Source organism: Agelaius tricolor, unplaced genomic scaffold (assembly GCF_023055355.1).
Source record: "Agelaius tricolor isolate 1412-34295 unplaced genomic scaffold, bAgeTri1.0.p SCAF_8, whole genome shotgun sequence".
Classification (NCBI taxonomy): Eukaryota; Metazoa; Chordata; class Aves; order Passeriformes; family Icteridae; genus Agelaius; species Agelaius tricolor.
Window position 1 is genome coordinate 34363761 of NW_027269268.1, and position 15869 is coordinate 34379629.

The 15869-nt window shown below is 38.8% G+C and overlaps 1 protein-coding gene across 4 annotated transcripts in view; it reads left to right on the top strand.

The window, feature by feature from the left end:
* The window catches only part of MTUS1 (microtubule associated scaffold protein 1), a 121887-nt gene that overhangs the window by 59994 nt on the left and 46024 nt on the right, over positions 1–15869 (top strand). The window contains exon 1 of one of the 4 annotated variants that reach the window (XM_071432285.1): positions 8038–8503. The exons of the other annotated variants lie outside the window; for them this stretch is intronic. Coding sequence (XP_071288386.1) covers positions 8383–8503 — 121 coding nt within the window. The 5' untranslated portion in view covers positions 8038–8382. Of the gene's footprint in view, positions 1–8037; positions 8504–15869 lie in introns of those variants that run through there. 4 annotated transcript variants of the gene reach the window in all.

Genomic DNA, 15869 nt, shown 5'->3' on the forward strand with positions numbered 1-15869 from the left:
TTTATTTCAGCTTCCCTGTAGAAAAAGCTGGCTGTGTCTAATCCCTCTGTAGTATATTACAGTGCAGTGTGTGTGGAGGCAGTGGGTATTCACATCTCAGGTCTCTGTTACTGGCCAAACGTTAAGTTACAGCGCAGTAATCTCTGAACCCATGTAAGTCAAGCAAAAACAAATATCCTGTTTGGCAGTTCCAAAGGTAAAGCAATCACTTTGGGAATAAAGCATGTGAATATTTGGCTTATCCTGTTTTTCCATGACCCTGAAAGGGATCTGTGGTGTATTATGGATGACAAGTTAGACTTACATGTGCAGGATAAGACCATTGTCAGGATAACAGCAAGAACAACTGATGGATACACCTGTAAAGTGTTATTCAATATAAACAGTGTGATTTATGTTGTATCTTTTAGCACTGCGATGGAGTTTGCAGCATAGAATTGGTTACTAAAGGCTGTAGAAGCCATGAAAATCAAAGAAGCTTTTATCAAAAAATGGTACATGCTCCACCATGGTGTTCTGTTTTCTTACTATCTTAAAGAAAGGATGTTTGTTTTAGTTCGGCTGTTTGTGAGAAAATATAACACTGAGAGAGGGAATAAATTAAGTCAGGGGGCTTATTGTAGCAGTGAGTAATAGTGCAGATCAAGCTCAAATGAAAGAATAATGTATAAATGTAACAGTCTAAGAAGTTGTCCCTTGGAACAGGTTGTTAAAGGTGGGGTCTGACTCTTCACTCAAACCCTTATACTGACAAAATACTAACAAAATACTCTGGTTCAGACAAAAGTTGGAGGCATGCTTTAAGGTTCAGTTTACACCCCTTTCTTTCATGCTCTTAGTCATCCCTGTTGAAACTTGAGAGGAAGCAGTTCTTATGTTGTAGATTTTTTGATAGAAAAGGTTACTCTCAAAATACTTGCACTTTCCAGGTCTGAAAAACAAGGATTGATGTTTATCACACTCTGATTGTGATTTGTCAACAACAAACAAGACTTAATATTTCAAAATTATATGTTATACTGTGTCAAAATGTGTATTTTTCTTAAAAATTGGGAAGACTGTTCTGAGGTGTGATGCACATGGTTTTGAGTGCCAGCTAATTAGGTCTTCAGTTGACTGGCATTCAGCAATGTACGGGAAATTACCCTAACTGATGAGGGATATCTGCTCAAGTAACTCATTAGGGCTCTGTTTCTCCTTTTGTATCTGATTAGAAGATCTTTAGGGGTTTGTTATTGATTGGAGAGTGGTGTGTATTTGCTTGTAAGAGTTTTTGCAAGTGTAGAAGAATCTGTGCAGGCAGTGGTGTTGCTTGGAGACTTGAAAAGGCCTTGATATGTATGTGAACATAACATGCCCTGGCAGCCAAGAGGTGCAAGTCTTCTACATTACAGAAATGGGACTTCTGACTAGCTCTAAGTGGGAATTTTAATACAGAAGCACTGGATACTCTGGATTCTCAGTCTCTGGTGTTAAGAGCTTCAGCATTTGTAAATAAGTTGGGTTCATCAGTTTTTCTGTCTCTGTCCCTATTTCCACAAGAAAAGCCAGGAAATCCTGAAGAAGAACTTGAAACAGCTTTGTATGTTTTGTGGGGACCAGATTAGTACAAGATTGTATTCTGTATTCATTTAAAACAGTTAATGTTTTACACACTGGAAATTCTGGGAGTTGAACAATGCAAATTAATATTTTCCCTTTATCCCTTGAAAAGCAACAGACATCAGGCTTAAACCTCTTTTTGCAGATATTTTACTGTGGCTGCACAATTTTGTTGCCTTCCTAGCTGCAATAGAAAGCTGGCTATAGTCTTTTTTAGATGTTTTTTTCATTCATGTGAACTATGAGGACTATCTGAATGACTCAATTGTCTCGTGATCTAACCTTAGAATACCCTCAGGCTAATGCTCTTATAAACAGACAGCAAAGCTAAGTAGAGTAGCTGCTGCATGTGAACTAGCTATGAAAGCTGGCATTTGTTTTGCCATTTCTATATAAATAAATACATATAATCTAAATGTATGAATTGGAGTTTTTTAATGATTGTATTCATTGGGGACATATAATGATATTTATTTTGAAGAGTTAAAGGAATGTCTATAAACCTGAAATAATCTTTGAAACACAATAGCTGTTGCCTTCTTGGCCAGATTTTTTCACTGTTACTAAATATAGTACAACAACTGGATCTAAGGATTTAATTTCTTGGGTGAGAACCAGAATGCTCCAGAAGTCTTCAAAGTGGAATGGCTGGTTTTGATAATCGGAGAATGCTGAAGTAATCTGTTTTGGGTGGGGTTTTTTGGTTTGATTGTTTATATTTAAAGAAATAGTGTTTTCCTGATATAGTGTGTTTGTTACAATAGGCAATAGGATGCAAAAAAGCCAGAGGTACATGACAACACTATATTAACATATACCAGATTTGGTCCCTTCAGCTGAGTCCATCAGTGTATTTGCATTCATGTTCCTTGTGTTCTTCTCAAACTTGATCTTCTGAAAGTTAGCCATTTGGGAAGGTTGTCTGTTGTTGGGTGCTAGCAGCACTGTTCCCTGTGCCTTCAATAATGTATGAGCCATCTAATTTAAGTGGTAGTAGTATTGTGTGGGCAGTTTGTGAGATTGATGGACTGAAAATGTTGGGATTATATTTAAAACTCCAGCAATGAGGACTTGGTAGGGGTTTTATCAGTTTTGCTCTCGTGACAGGTGATCATTCATTAAGGCCTTTTGTAGCCCAACCAAAATGGTTTTCACAATACCAGGTCTGTTTCGTCTGTTAATGTTTTTAAATAAGGACCTGTTTTGTGGGTTACAGGTTAGATATTTCAGAGTTCTTTGTTATTATTTAGTTTAGTTCCAAACTTCTGTGAGAACCTTGCTCTCCAGCTCCACACATCCATACCCCAAACAAGTGGTGATGCAGAAGTATGCAGGCTTTCTGCAGCAGGAATGTTTGTAGTTTATTTCTGTGGTATTTATTCTGTTGTGGGGAGGAATGTCTGTGGTTCTCTTCCCTGGTATTTATTTTGATGTTTCACAATAACAAGCCACACAGGAGAGCAGCACAGAGCTTTGGTTTTCTCACACTTGTCTAAATACTGGATAGGCCAGCCTCTGTGTGAGTAGAGAGGGCAGCTGAAAGGGATATCTACAGAGTGCATCAGCTCAGTCCAAGTGATAGAGAAAATTCCCATGTTGGGAGCTGGAGTTCGTTGGACCCTGTTAGGGGCTTAAGTGGACATAATACTTGAGAGATCATTGAGCTGTCCCAGAAATGTGAAACTCATGGCCTTGTGACAAAGATGGTTAAACAACTTGTACATCTGCCTTTTTTCTGCATGTCTGCAGTGAGGGAGGGTGTACAGAGCCCACACAGGTGAGCAAAAGACAATGAGTTATCTTGAATGTGCTTTGTGCTGTCCAGATAAACCACTGTCATGTCTTAGGACATATACATGCCAAATTGACTTTATTTACAATACTGCTCTTTCTTAGAGGCTCTCTGGGTATTGTTGTGAGGCCATGGGTGAAATACACGTGCATGGGGAATATAAATCAGTATTGTGTAAATAAATAATTAATAGATCTGTAGGCTGTGGGTCTAGTTAAAGCATTTATTTTTCTTGTGTTGCTTGAGGCTTGAGCTCACAAGAACTTAAGCATACACCTACCCTATTTCTGAATGGCAGCTAAGAGGTGGTTGCGAATTTTTTTCACATCTGGCCAGATCATTGAAGGGCATTTTATTTCAAATTTTAGGGCATTTTACTCTAACATTAGTGGTATTGTACAGTGTTGTAGAGTAGTAGCTCTGTAGGATTTTGACTGAGGAAGTCTAACCAAAATGCCATTTTGAAAGGGATATCCTGCAAATGCACTTCCCTTAAATCAGAAGTTAAAAGTGAAATTATTCTTGTAGTGTTTTGTGGCTATTCTCAATTATAGAAGAGTGGAGATAATTTAAATACCACTGTTGCATGTGGGAGACACAGATCAGCCTGATTCCTGTGTCAGTTTGCTTGGGATTCCACTGCAGCATCACCTTCAGTTTGACAGGCTGCTGAATTTATAATGATTAAAAGCTTCTGTATACAGAAAGAAGAAACATAAATTATTTAGGATTTTAGTTCCTGCTCTGAGGAAGGAAGATATTTCCTTTTTTTTTTTCCAGGAGAGGATTTGAGCTTAAAATTAGTCTTGAAGCTGCAGTTTGCATTCATTGTGGCAGCAGGTACTGTTGCCTACAGGACGATTAGCTTTTCAAAGTGGAGCACTGGCTAGAGCAAGCAGATCACAGGAGAGTGGAGTGGGAGCAGTCATTTTCCAGAAATAAAAATGAGGACACAGATGACCCTTTGGCTCTTAGCAGGTTCCTGCTTTTTGCATCTCTCTTTGCATAAGCAATTACCCTTCAGTTCTTCCTGAAGTAAAGCATGCCAGTAAAATCCATCTGCTCTGCACTGCTCTTGCCGTCTTGTGACATGGAGCCAAGTGTCCTTTACATGGACTTCTTGGATCTAAATATCTAGCTCCTGATTTAGACCTTTATACAGTGAGACACTTAACTGTGTTCCAATGGCATTTTTAGAGATTGTTGGATGAGGAGAGAGGGAAAGGGGCAGCAGAATTGCAGGCCTCGTGAGGCTGAATTGAGAGCCTATGCATGCCAGTGCGCTTTGCTTCTTTTTTTTCATGTTGCTAATTTTCCCAGGAATGGCAGATATACTAAATCTGCTGGGGTTAAAATAGGTGTGGCCCCTCCATCAATCTGATGGTGTCATCAGGTACTGATGCATTTAGCAACCCAGACTGAATTACAGGGTCATAACAGGATAGAGCCCCTTTGTCCATGTTGATCACAAGTTGTGCCCTTGGAGTCAGAGGGAAGCCAGCAGTAAGATGCTAGCAAATAAAATCCGTCTTGTCCTTTGTGTATTGCTTTCTATTTTATTCTGCTCTTTTCTGGTGCTGTTTTCTGTCACCCTTCTCTAATGTCAAGAAAGAGAAAGACCTGTCTGTGATCCTCATATTATGCATGAAATGTAGACAGTGCACGCTGCTGGCATGCTCTGTTAAGATCCCATGGATTACACCCTGGCTTTGTAGTCTGGCATCACGAGGCCCTAGATGACTTTCATGGGAGTGCAGACAGGAGTGGAAGGTGCTGTTTTCCTGAGCCAAGGAAACCATGCTGGCACATGCATGGCCACGACAGTGGGGCTGTGCTGTGGTGTGACACTGAGCTCTAGAAAGATTATTGGAGGAGCCTCTCTGCAAGTTGAATCTTGCCTGGGAGTTGTTCAGACTGGCATGGGCAGTGCTCTTGCTGGCTGCTGTCAAAGCACTCAGAGCACGGGGTACTAGATGGCACTAGATGAGACATGCATCCATTGCTCTTTATTTGTGCTGTCAGGTCTGCTTCTGAATAACACAGACTTGTTTCAGGTTTCTGGGGTTTAATAGAATTAAAACTCTAGAGGCTGGAAAGGCATTTTTGTCAGATTAGAAGGTTTTTTACAAGTAGTGTGATGTATCTGTTTCTTCATGGCCTATTTTCACCCAAACAAAGAGCAGGAAAGAAGAGGTAGTATAAGTATTATTTGTGTATCTCTGTAAAAGTAGTTTTGGTCTTTCCTAAAAGGATTTTGATGTTCATATAGAGCTTTGGTCTGCTCATATTTTGTTTGGTGATTCATTCCTTCTGCAGTTTCCAAACTGGTTCATTACATCATGTTTTTCCTGTAAGATTCTTTGTTCTACCTCATATTCCTAGGAGGTTTCAGCAGGGTGTTCCATCTTCTCTGGTTTTACAGCCAATGAGGAGTTCTTTACCTTTCTCCTAAGCACTGATGCAAGGATGGGGAGAAGTGGTGGGTTGTTTTTTGGATGTGTTGTGTTGGTTTGCAGTGGTTTGGGGTTTTTTTTTAGCCTGATTGGATTGTTTCCACCTTTTTGAGAGCATCAGATTGGGAAGGTGAGAAAACATTTACTACATAGGGCAGTTTCTCCCTTGGAGGAATGTGGGAATAGGAGGGAAATAAAAGGGAGTTCTTCTGGGGGTGCCCTGGCAAAAGGGTAAAACTTGGTGTGGCAGGGTGCTAAATGATGTCTGAAGACTGGCTGTATGCCTAGCAAAAATCTCAAAATGCCTTAATTAAGAAAGGATTTGACAGTAATGATCTAATATTTGATGAGATGTGCTAATGAAACTGTGCATGTGTGAATACACAAGTCTACTGAACTGTGCTGTAACAAGCCTTCTGGTTTACTGCTCAGTGGGGTTTTCAAGCATCATAATAATGCAGCCCAGAAAGGGGCAATGTCTTTGATAATACTATTGGATGAGGAAAGAGTCTGGAACTGCAGGCTGTTGGAAAGATAGATGAACACACATTGCTTGTGCCAAAGCTCTTCAGACTAGAAGGAATAGATGGGGTTTTATAGCAGTAATGACATGCATGCCCTGCTGTGTGCAGAGGCTGCCCTGGGAACCAAACAAAAAAACCTGATTTTGTCAAAGGATTTTCTCAAAGACAGTCAAAAAAAACTGTCTTTGTACTTATTTTGAATGGTTTCGTGTGGACCGAAGATGTATTATAGTACTTCAGAGTTGGTGTTTCATCAGTGTGCTGGGAAATAAATATTTTGGTACCTGCTTTGAAAACATGCTGGTGTATTCTCACACAGTCTGCTGTGGAGGTTGCCTTGATGGGTCTCTCTGGGTGCTGTGCTGCAGCACTTCTGCTCTACATACAGTGAGCATCTGCTTCACTGTCACTGTACCGGGCTCTGCGTGATCTCAGAGATACCCAGATACAGCAGCAACATGCTATTTTTAGTTCTAGCTGATGTGGAAAATAAGCTCTATAAATTTAAAGTGCATCTTGAGCAAGTAAGACATGCTATTAAAATATAAAAGTTAGATTTGTAAGGTAAGGAGGTAAACAGAGGACAGGTAAGGCACTGCTGAAATGAGACCTGTCACTGTGATATTTGATTTGGCTTATACCTGCTTCAGACTAAGCTGAGTTAATTGTTCTGGAAGTGGAAAAACTGTTCAAAGGTATAGATGTTAGGGAACATTGACTGGGGTTTGCTGAAATGGTAGAAGTGCAGAATCAATGGAAAAGTCCCTAATTTTCTTGTCTCTAAAGAGTAACAAAGTCTGTGGAGGCCAGCTCTTCAAACAACGCCAAAAAAGTATGAGCTGCCACTGTCTTGTCTCCACCTCTGGCTGAGAGTACTTGGGTGGTCCCTGCTGCAGAGGCTGCCTGGTAAGGCAGCTGCTGACCTCAGGAAAAATAGTGAAAGGTTTCTTTTTGCACAGGAACGTGGCCAGTGCATGTGTGTCTACTCATGGTCGCAGGTAAAAAATGTGACATTTTCTAATATGTAAAACAGTTACTCCTTTATTTTATAAATTTATTTTTAATTTAATTTTTGCTAATGGCAGTGGACTTCAACAAAGTATATGCAAAACTTTTGAACTTGTTAAATAGTAAGAGGAAACTTTTTATATGAGGGCTAATCAAATATGGGAAGTACATCTATTTTGTAAGAATTCCTCCAACACTGCTTATTTAAGCCTCAGTGTTTGGGTGCCTTCAAAACCGAGCTGGCAGAGAACTGCTTTAATGTGAATTAGTGCCTGAGTCCTTCTCCTCTGATGATAAATGGAAGCATCTGCAGTGTTGAGCTGCCAAGCTAAGCAGAATTTCCCTTAAGCAGCTCTCAAATAGTGAATTGTTCTTAGAGAATACATGTGTCTTTGAATTTGTTAGTACTTTAAATGTGGACATAATATTTGATTGAAAGAAACAGTTTTAAAAAGTGCACCCTGTGAAGATTTTTGGAGAGCAAAGCTGAACTATGCCTCCAGGAATATTCAAATAATGTTCCTTACAGTTTCCAAAGAAAAATTACATGGACTGTGACATTGCCGGATGATATATTCAGCTGGTGAGACCACCCACTTCCTCCTCCTCCCTCCTCATCCTCCTCCTCCCATTTCTCCTTTTCCAGTTCCCAGCTCACAGAGTCCCATAGCAGATTGAGCATTGGTACTGTGATGCAATTCAGAGGCTGCTGGTTTTCGAAATCACTAAGTCGGTTTTATTCTGAGGACAAGCTTTGTTTCCAGAACATCTGGTGAGGAGAAGCTGCCAGCAGCATTTACATTGTGGATATCTGCTTTTACTGATTTTTTGCTTGTCTGTGCATAAGGAGTAACAGCAAAGGAATGGAGACCTGATTATTTCTTCAAGCCTGTTTTCTTTAGCAAGAATTGCTCACTTCTGCCAGTAGTGATTTAAAAACATAGTATGTGACGGTACATGGAGGCTATTTCTTGCTTGTTTATCTTCCAACTGCACTGAAGACATGTTATGGTCCCCGAAATTTTCCTTATCCAACATGCGCATAAGGCTGACAGCAAAGGGATTGCTCCGAAACATTCGTCTGCCTTCTGGCTACAAGAAAAGCACTGTTATATTTCATACAGGTTTGTGTATTTTTAATATGATGATTAGAGCATGCACTGAGTATCTTGTTTACTTTAACAGCATCTTATTTTTAGCAAGTAAGAATTGTATTGGGCATGAAAGTTTTTGAATTTCAGACAGAAGTCTGACTTTCAAGCAAAGTAGTTTCATATTCTAAGCCTCTGCATGTGTGCTGAGCTGTGTGTTTGGAAGATAGTTATTCTGTTTGTGAAATGCAAATTGGGATTTGCTCTTTCCTTGCACAAATCCAAAAATAGTATCAGGAAGTCTGTGCTATTAAATATTTATCTAATCATTTTAATGGTTATCTGCTGGGAGCACTGTCTTTTCTGTATCTTGATTGGGTGCAAGGGGGAAAGCCGGGAGGGAAGTAGAATGAATACAGGCTGTCATGGTGTGGCTTTCTGTCTGTGGGAAATATTTGAATACTTACCTGTACATATCTATTATCACAGTTGTGCTAAATACATCTTACTTGCAAGTGGAACAAACAAACTGTTGTGCCTCTTCTTTTGAGAGAAATGTAAAAGGTACAACATTTTGAGACACTGGAGACAAGTGTGTATGTGTGTGTGTTTAATTCACGCACACACACAGAGAACACAACAAACAAAAAAAAAATTACAAAATTCTCAGCTGCGTCTGACCTGATTTTATTTTCAGTGTCAGGTGAAGCAAATAAAAAAAGCAAGTTTATGGAAGGTGGGCTTTATTCCAGGACATGCATGTGTCATTTTGGGGGTGAGGGGTGGAAGTTGTTTTCTTGTTTGAGCTGAGCTATGTGACATCCTGAGATACCCAAGAGCATCTTATATAAGTATTTTTTTCCACTGTACTACTTACAATTTTCTTTCATTTTATTTAGAGGGGAGCAAGCAGCTACATAAGCTAGTTTTGCAGAAGTTCTTCAAGAATTTCCTCTCTCACTTGAATACCACCGTTTCTGCTTTTATTTTCTTGGAGTTGAGTGCTACCAGTCAGCTTTCCTTACTGTCCTGTCTTTTCACACAGCAGCTTAAACCATTTGCCTTATCATTTCTTATCCTTGCCAAAGTAAATCCAGCTTCAAAGTTCTTCTGGGACGATAAATGCATTTATGAACATAATACAGGCTAACTGTACGATATAGGCTTCTGTTTGTAGGTTGCTTGTGTTGGCTTTAAACTAGGATTTAAATACCTTGATGCCAAAAACTCTTATGTAAAGGGTGCCTTTGTGCATATAATTATATAAATAATGTGAAATTTCTACATAACACATACTCCAGGATCAAAAATCCTATAGAAGAAGATAAGGGGAGATAATGCTCAGTCTTCCAAATGTTCATTAAATGCTACTGAAATTTGTGTAATTTTGGAAAAATAAATGTCAGTGCATGTATTAAGAGAATTTTGCAATTACAAGAATCAGCTTTTGGTTTCATTTATTTTGAGTGGATGTGAAAGCAAAACCTGCCTGAAAGTGTCTGTGAAATACAACATGAAAAATAGATTTCAAGCCCTGTGTTCTAGTTGAGCAGCACTACATTAAATAAGAAGTGCTGAATAGACCTTTTGTGTGTTTTCTCTATGTACAGTTTGTACAGACTAATAGCACAGCACTGAAGACTCAGAGGTTTTTGCCTGCTTTTCTCCTTCTGCTTTGCTGTTCTTGTGTCTTGTAGGAAGTTAGTATGTTAGCAGAAAGATGACCAGTGGTTAGCTAGAGCTGAGTATACCAAAAAAGTAGGGCATGTGAAAACCAGGTCATAGTCTGTAGTGGAGAATGCAAGTATGTATAGATAATACTGCGGGTTTTGAAACAGCAGAATGCATTGAAGCTTGTTAGTGATTATTTCAGGTTCATAAAACTCAGCAACAGTACATGGGGCAATGACTGTGTATATCACAAGCCTAAAAGGTTATTTTCTGTTGTTGTTAAATGCCAGGAGGAGCCATATTTAGTTTTGCAGCACCAATATGACTGTCTTTTCTTGTAGTGGTTTAATTTGATTAAAATGACGTGTGGCTTCTTTCCAAGGTCACATGAGCAGTAGGCACAATAAGCAGTTGAGAGTGTGTCAATAAATAAGGGAAGGGGTAACTGCCAGATGGAATTTCAGGGTCCATCTAGGAACATGAATATGTATGAGTGTTATGTAAACAACCCTGAGTTCCAGTTTTCATGTAGATTGCACTTCTAAGAAGCTTTATCATGAATTTCATTCTTTGCTCTCTTTGTTCATAGCATAGATCTCGACTGCCTTTATTACTATAGACCACCCTTGAGATACAGCAGTTGTTGAAGTGTAGAATTTTGAAGTAATCTAGAGCACAGGTCAGGTTGGATTCTTCTGTTGTCATATTGTGCTTGACAATTGCAGTGCAGTGAGTTGGTGAGGTTAGGATGTAAGCACTTTTGGGAGGAAGAGGATGGAACTTGTTCTTGGGTTTTCAGTATGACCTGAGGGTAGTTTGCAGCAGCCTGATGAAGTTTCTTCACATGGAGCATGGGGGGACAGAGAGTTGTTTACACAGGTGTTAAGTTATTCTACATTAGTCATTGCACTTTAGCATTGAATGGATCCTTGGGCTGGATATCTTTGCACTACTTGTATTGTCATTCATGTGGAGGTGTCCAAGTACCTAGAGTAATTCAGATATGTTGCAGCATAACCATGCAGTCTGTTCAGGGGAAGCCAAATAAAATCAGATGTTTTTCCCATAGGAAGGGAATAAATCCAGATGAAATTGAATGTAATATTGAACATGTTTTTAAGGTGTTGCAGCTTGTTGCCTTGTGTCTAACTTCCATGACTGTGCTTTGCACTGCTTCAAGGTCAAGATATCCAGAAGTTTCTTCTCTCTCCTTAAATGCAGGCAGACATCAAAGTATCATTTTTCTCAGCAACTGGAAGTATACTACACCTGCATTGTTAGCTGTATATAATGAGTGCCCTCTTCAGCAAAATAGAATCCTGATACCTTAAGGAAATAATTTATTTTCCCATCCTGTGACTTATAAAACATAATTGTAGCAAGTAACTGCAAAAATCTAAACACCTCAGAACTGCATAAACATGGCAGAGGAGAGTGGGAACCACTGTCTTTCAGTGATGAAATATTATATTTGCTTCCTTTATTGAGCCATTTAGGATTTTTACCAGAGTGACTAAAGTGCTCTTATGTTCTTCATGCTTCAGTGGTGTGACAGAGTAAATCATCATCTCTGTGTAGATCATCAGTTCTGTGTAAACTGTGAGAGAAAGACATTCTCTAATGAATGATTCAGAATACTAGTTTTGAATTGCTTATGCTTTCTCTTGTATAAGGATAAAAGTCCAGACAAGAAACTAGCTTTGCAAATGGAGGTCAAAGCTCTTGTGATTTTTGTTGAGAATTTGTCAATGTTTCTATATTGTTTTGTCTCAAAATGTTTTCATCCAGCCCCTCTTGCTGCTTTTCCTCTTTCTTTCCTTCCCTTAAGCAAACTGCACTTGGTGCTCTTGTCTTGCTGGTGATTTCCATTGCTTATTAAACATGTCTTTTCAGCAATACCAGTTTTAGAAGCTCCCTGGCTAATAACAAGCAAACATCATAAATGTTGGTTTACTTGGGCAGCTGACATCCTTTTTCAATGACTTCTTCCCAAAGTTGTTCTTTGATCACATCGGGAACTATAAAATGACTTCTGTGTGTTGCAAAGCAGGGCTCTTAAAAAAGGATTCTAAAAGCCTGAGATGTTATGGGTTGCTTAACTGTTCATATCACTTTTTTCCCATCCCCCTGAAGAATAAGTGAAATACTGATTAAATGTCTGACATTGCAGTTTAATACAGCACCACTGAAAGATACCCAACACACTGAATCCTACTAAGTATTCTAAATCCAGAAGTCTGCTGAAGAAATTTTATACAGGACAAGTATGCTAAATATTTGTGTCACCCTCCAAGGAAAAAAATAGTTCAGAAGTAAAGCCAGCTTATCTGTTCTGAGCAAGAGAAGTTGAATAGCTGGAAACCAGTCGTCATGGGGGATTTTGAATTTAATCATGTTCCTGTTTAAGTCAATGACATTCTGCTCCTGACTTAATCTATTCAAGACTGGATACTAAATGACCTGCCTGATGTGCCTAGGTCATAGCTTCAGTAGGCATGTACATGAAAACTGAATGGAGATTCTTATTTTCAGGTGTTTCTGGGTTTGTAAGTACAATTTTTACTCTGTGCAAGTCTAATTCAATGGATGTGTTTACAATAGCTATAAAATAAAGATAGCACTAGGAATTTCAAAGGTAGTCTCAGCAGCAGAAAGGATCTTCCAAGCTCGTCCAAAACCCTGCCCCCTAAACAACAAAAGAAACTCCCAGCCCAACAAAAAACATGCCAGAGTCAAAACAGGGTAACTTATATGTGATGTTAACATTTAACCTGTGCATATATTTAATAAAGTATGAAAAAGAATTGAAATGGGGAGCTTTGCCCCAAAAAATCGGAAAAAGAATAACTGGTGTGCTACTGAAAAACAGATGCATAGCAACTTGCATTCTACTCCACTGTAGCAAGTGATGCTGGATTTTTTTCTTCCTTCACTTAAATAGATAATTATATGTGAAGGATGCCCCAAGTATTTGCCAGTAGGAAGTAAATAGAATTGTTGCTTCAAGCTCAACCTCATAAAAGAAAATCGGAGAGTAAATTGTTGGAGTAAGTTGGAGAGTAAATATAAAAGACACAACAAATAATCTCTACTAGTACCACTGCATATTCTAAGTGTGCATTTTTCCCACTTGACAGATCTAATAGGTGAAAAGCGTCTGGCTGCAAGTTCTGTTGCTGTGAAGTAGGTTAGGGTTTGAAAATGACAGGCAGCTACACTTACACTTAAAAACTTGAATAGCTTTTAAATTACTTCAGGGTATTCCCAGTGTGGTAAAACGAGGCTTATACTTCTAAATCTGCCTCTCCCAGTTTTGCAGTTTGTGCAGATGAATCTGTTACCATAGTAGAAATGGCTTGCAGCATTCAGACAAATGAAGTATTACTACTTATTCATCCCTTCTAATCTGAACTTCCTGAAACATACAGCAATAGCTTTCTTTTGTGGAACATACCATGACATTTCAGTGGGAGAATGCAATGTTTTGAGTGTTAGCCAACTGTCTCACTGTCTTGTGTTACCCTTCTTTCTTTGCTGGCACTGAAAACTGATGTGTGAATGAGAATAGAGTTTCTTCCATTTCTAGTTAATTTCATTTTATGTTAAGCAATGTGTAGATTGGGACCACAGTTGCCACTCTTACTGCCACGAATGGCAAGAAATTATGATTTCTGTTTATAGATATTTGCTATTAATTTAGTATCATGTAGTGAAGCAGTATTGCTAGTGTTTTCCTTATTTTAAAAAAAATTGTAATCTCTCAGTACTGCAATGCATAGAAATAACCTGGATCCAAAGGTGATGGATTTTGCATAGAAATAACCTGGATCCAAAGGTGTTGGATTTGATGTCTTTAGGGAAGTTGTGTTGTTCCAAACAGCTCTTGACTGTTTTGCCCAATATCATGCCAAAACATAAATTATTTGCAAGCAGACCCTATCTCTCCTGGCTTGTCTTTTAGAAAAAGAATCTGTGAAGGCTGCACTGGTCAAGCAGTCTAGCTGGAATAGTGTTGTTACAGTTAAACAGTAACAAGTTAAAAGTTGTTGCTGTAACAACTAAAAACGTTAGCACTATCACCAGCACCTTTCTGACCATGTACACCAACAGGTCATGGAGTATTGTTTCTGTTCTTTCTCCTACAGGGACAACAAAATAGCATTTGATCTGGTGAAAAATGAATGTATTGGCAGTGTTACTTATGTCTTAAAATAGCGTAAAAAGGCCCCCCAAAAACAACATCCCATTTAATTTATCTGTCCAGATACTCAAATGTGAAAATAATTCACCTTAAATAACCTGAGTTGTATCTGCACATGATATTGCTTTACAGTTGCTATTTACAAACCTTTCATTGGTATCTTCTTTACTGATGTGTAGTAATTGTAGCTAGGGCATTAAATAATCTGGGGTCCTGTGTTCAACTCCTGGTTAAATTTATATTTGCTACTTCTTGTCATGATAGTGTGCTGCTTGTACACTTATAGCAAGTAAAAGATCATCCTCAGGATCCTTGTGTAAACAGTTTGTATGTGATGTTATGGAAATACTTCTAGTTAGGCAGGAAATAGAACGGCTGGGAACATCTGTGGTGAAATTCTTTTTATGAAAGCTCATCCTTTTCTCAAAGAATAGCAGTCTTTCAGTAGAAAATTCACAGTATTACAAATTATACTCATTTATTGCTTAACTTCTGTAAGAATAATTTTACACCTTCAGATATTGCTTATATCAGAAGCATCTAAGTTATTAAAAATGTATTGTTTGTATTTATTACATGAATAGACTTTGTGCTAAGCCTTGTCAGCTATTTTAAGTCATAAGACAGGATTATTGGAAATGTTTTCTGCAAAAGAATAAGTGAACTTTCTTAGAAAGCCAGTTGCAATTATTCTACTCCAAATAAAACAGAAGACTAGAAAAAAATTTGCTTTTCTTAGCCTTAAACATGGCTATGTTGTGTAACAGATATAATAAGGCTTCCTTATTTCCACAAATATTACTGTACAATCTGCCACCTGCTTAACTCACTTATCAAGTTAAGACATTTTGCCAGTTAAAAAGATTAAAGGTCCTGATATGAAATGAGTAGCATAACCCTATTAAACCTGTATTTCACCAGGGACCTCAATTAGGATTTAATGTAAAGGAAAGCAAGATGTGTGTGTAATGTGCAGTGAATATTTATCTTGCTGCCTTTGTTAGTGGCAATTAAAGGTGCTCATATTTGGAGATTTTTCTTGAGGATTGACCTCACATATGGATTTTGGTCCTTGTGATATGTTGTGGGTATGCCCCAATGAACACCACACTTACCTCAAGTGTCAGCTCCTCAAGAAGATTTCTGATGTCTTCTTTCTCTTCCTCCCTCCCAGCCCACCACCCAGTTAAGCCAAAATCTGTCTGCCATCTTTGTAGTTTGTTAGCTTGAACAGAAGAGACTCAGGGGCACATAAAGTGCAAGGAATGATATGTTGAATGTTTTAAACCTTCTCCACAGGAACTGTTTGGTCTCCACAGTAAGCATGACAAGCAGCCCCTCCTTGATGGAAGCACTGGTAGCAGTCAGGCAACGTTTGCCAAAATGGTCTTCAGTTGTGCAGCTTGGTTAGAAGCAGCTGGAAAGATAAGTCCCTTAACTGCTCAGCAAGCAGCAGAAGGACTTTGTGCCTCTCAAAGGGTGGAGACATATTGTTAGCTGATGAAAGTGGTGGATGCTGCCCTGTTC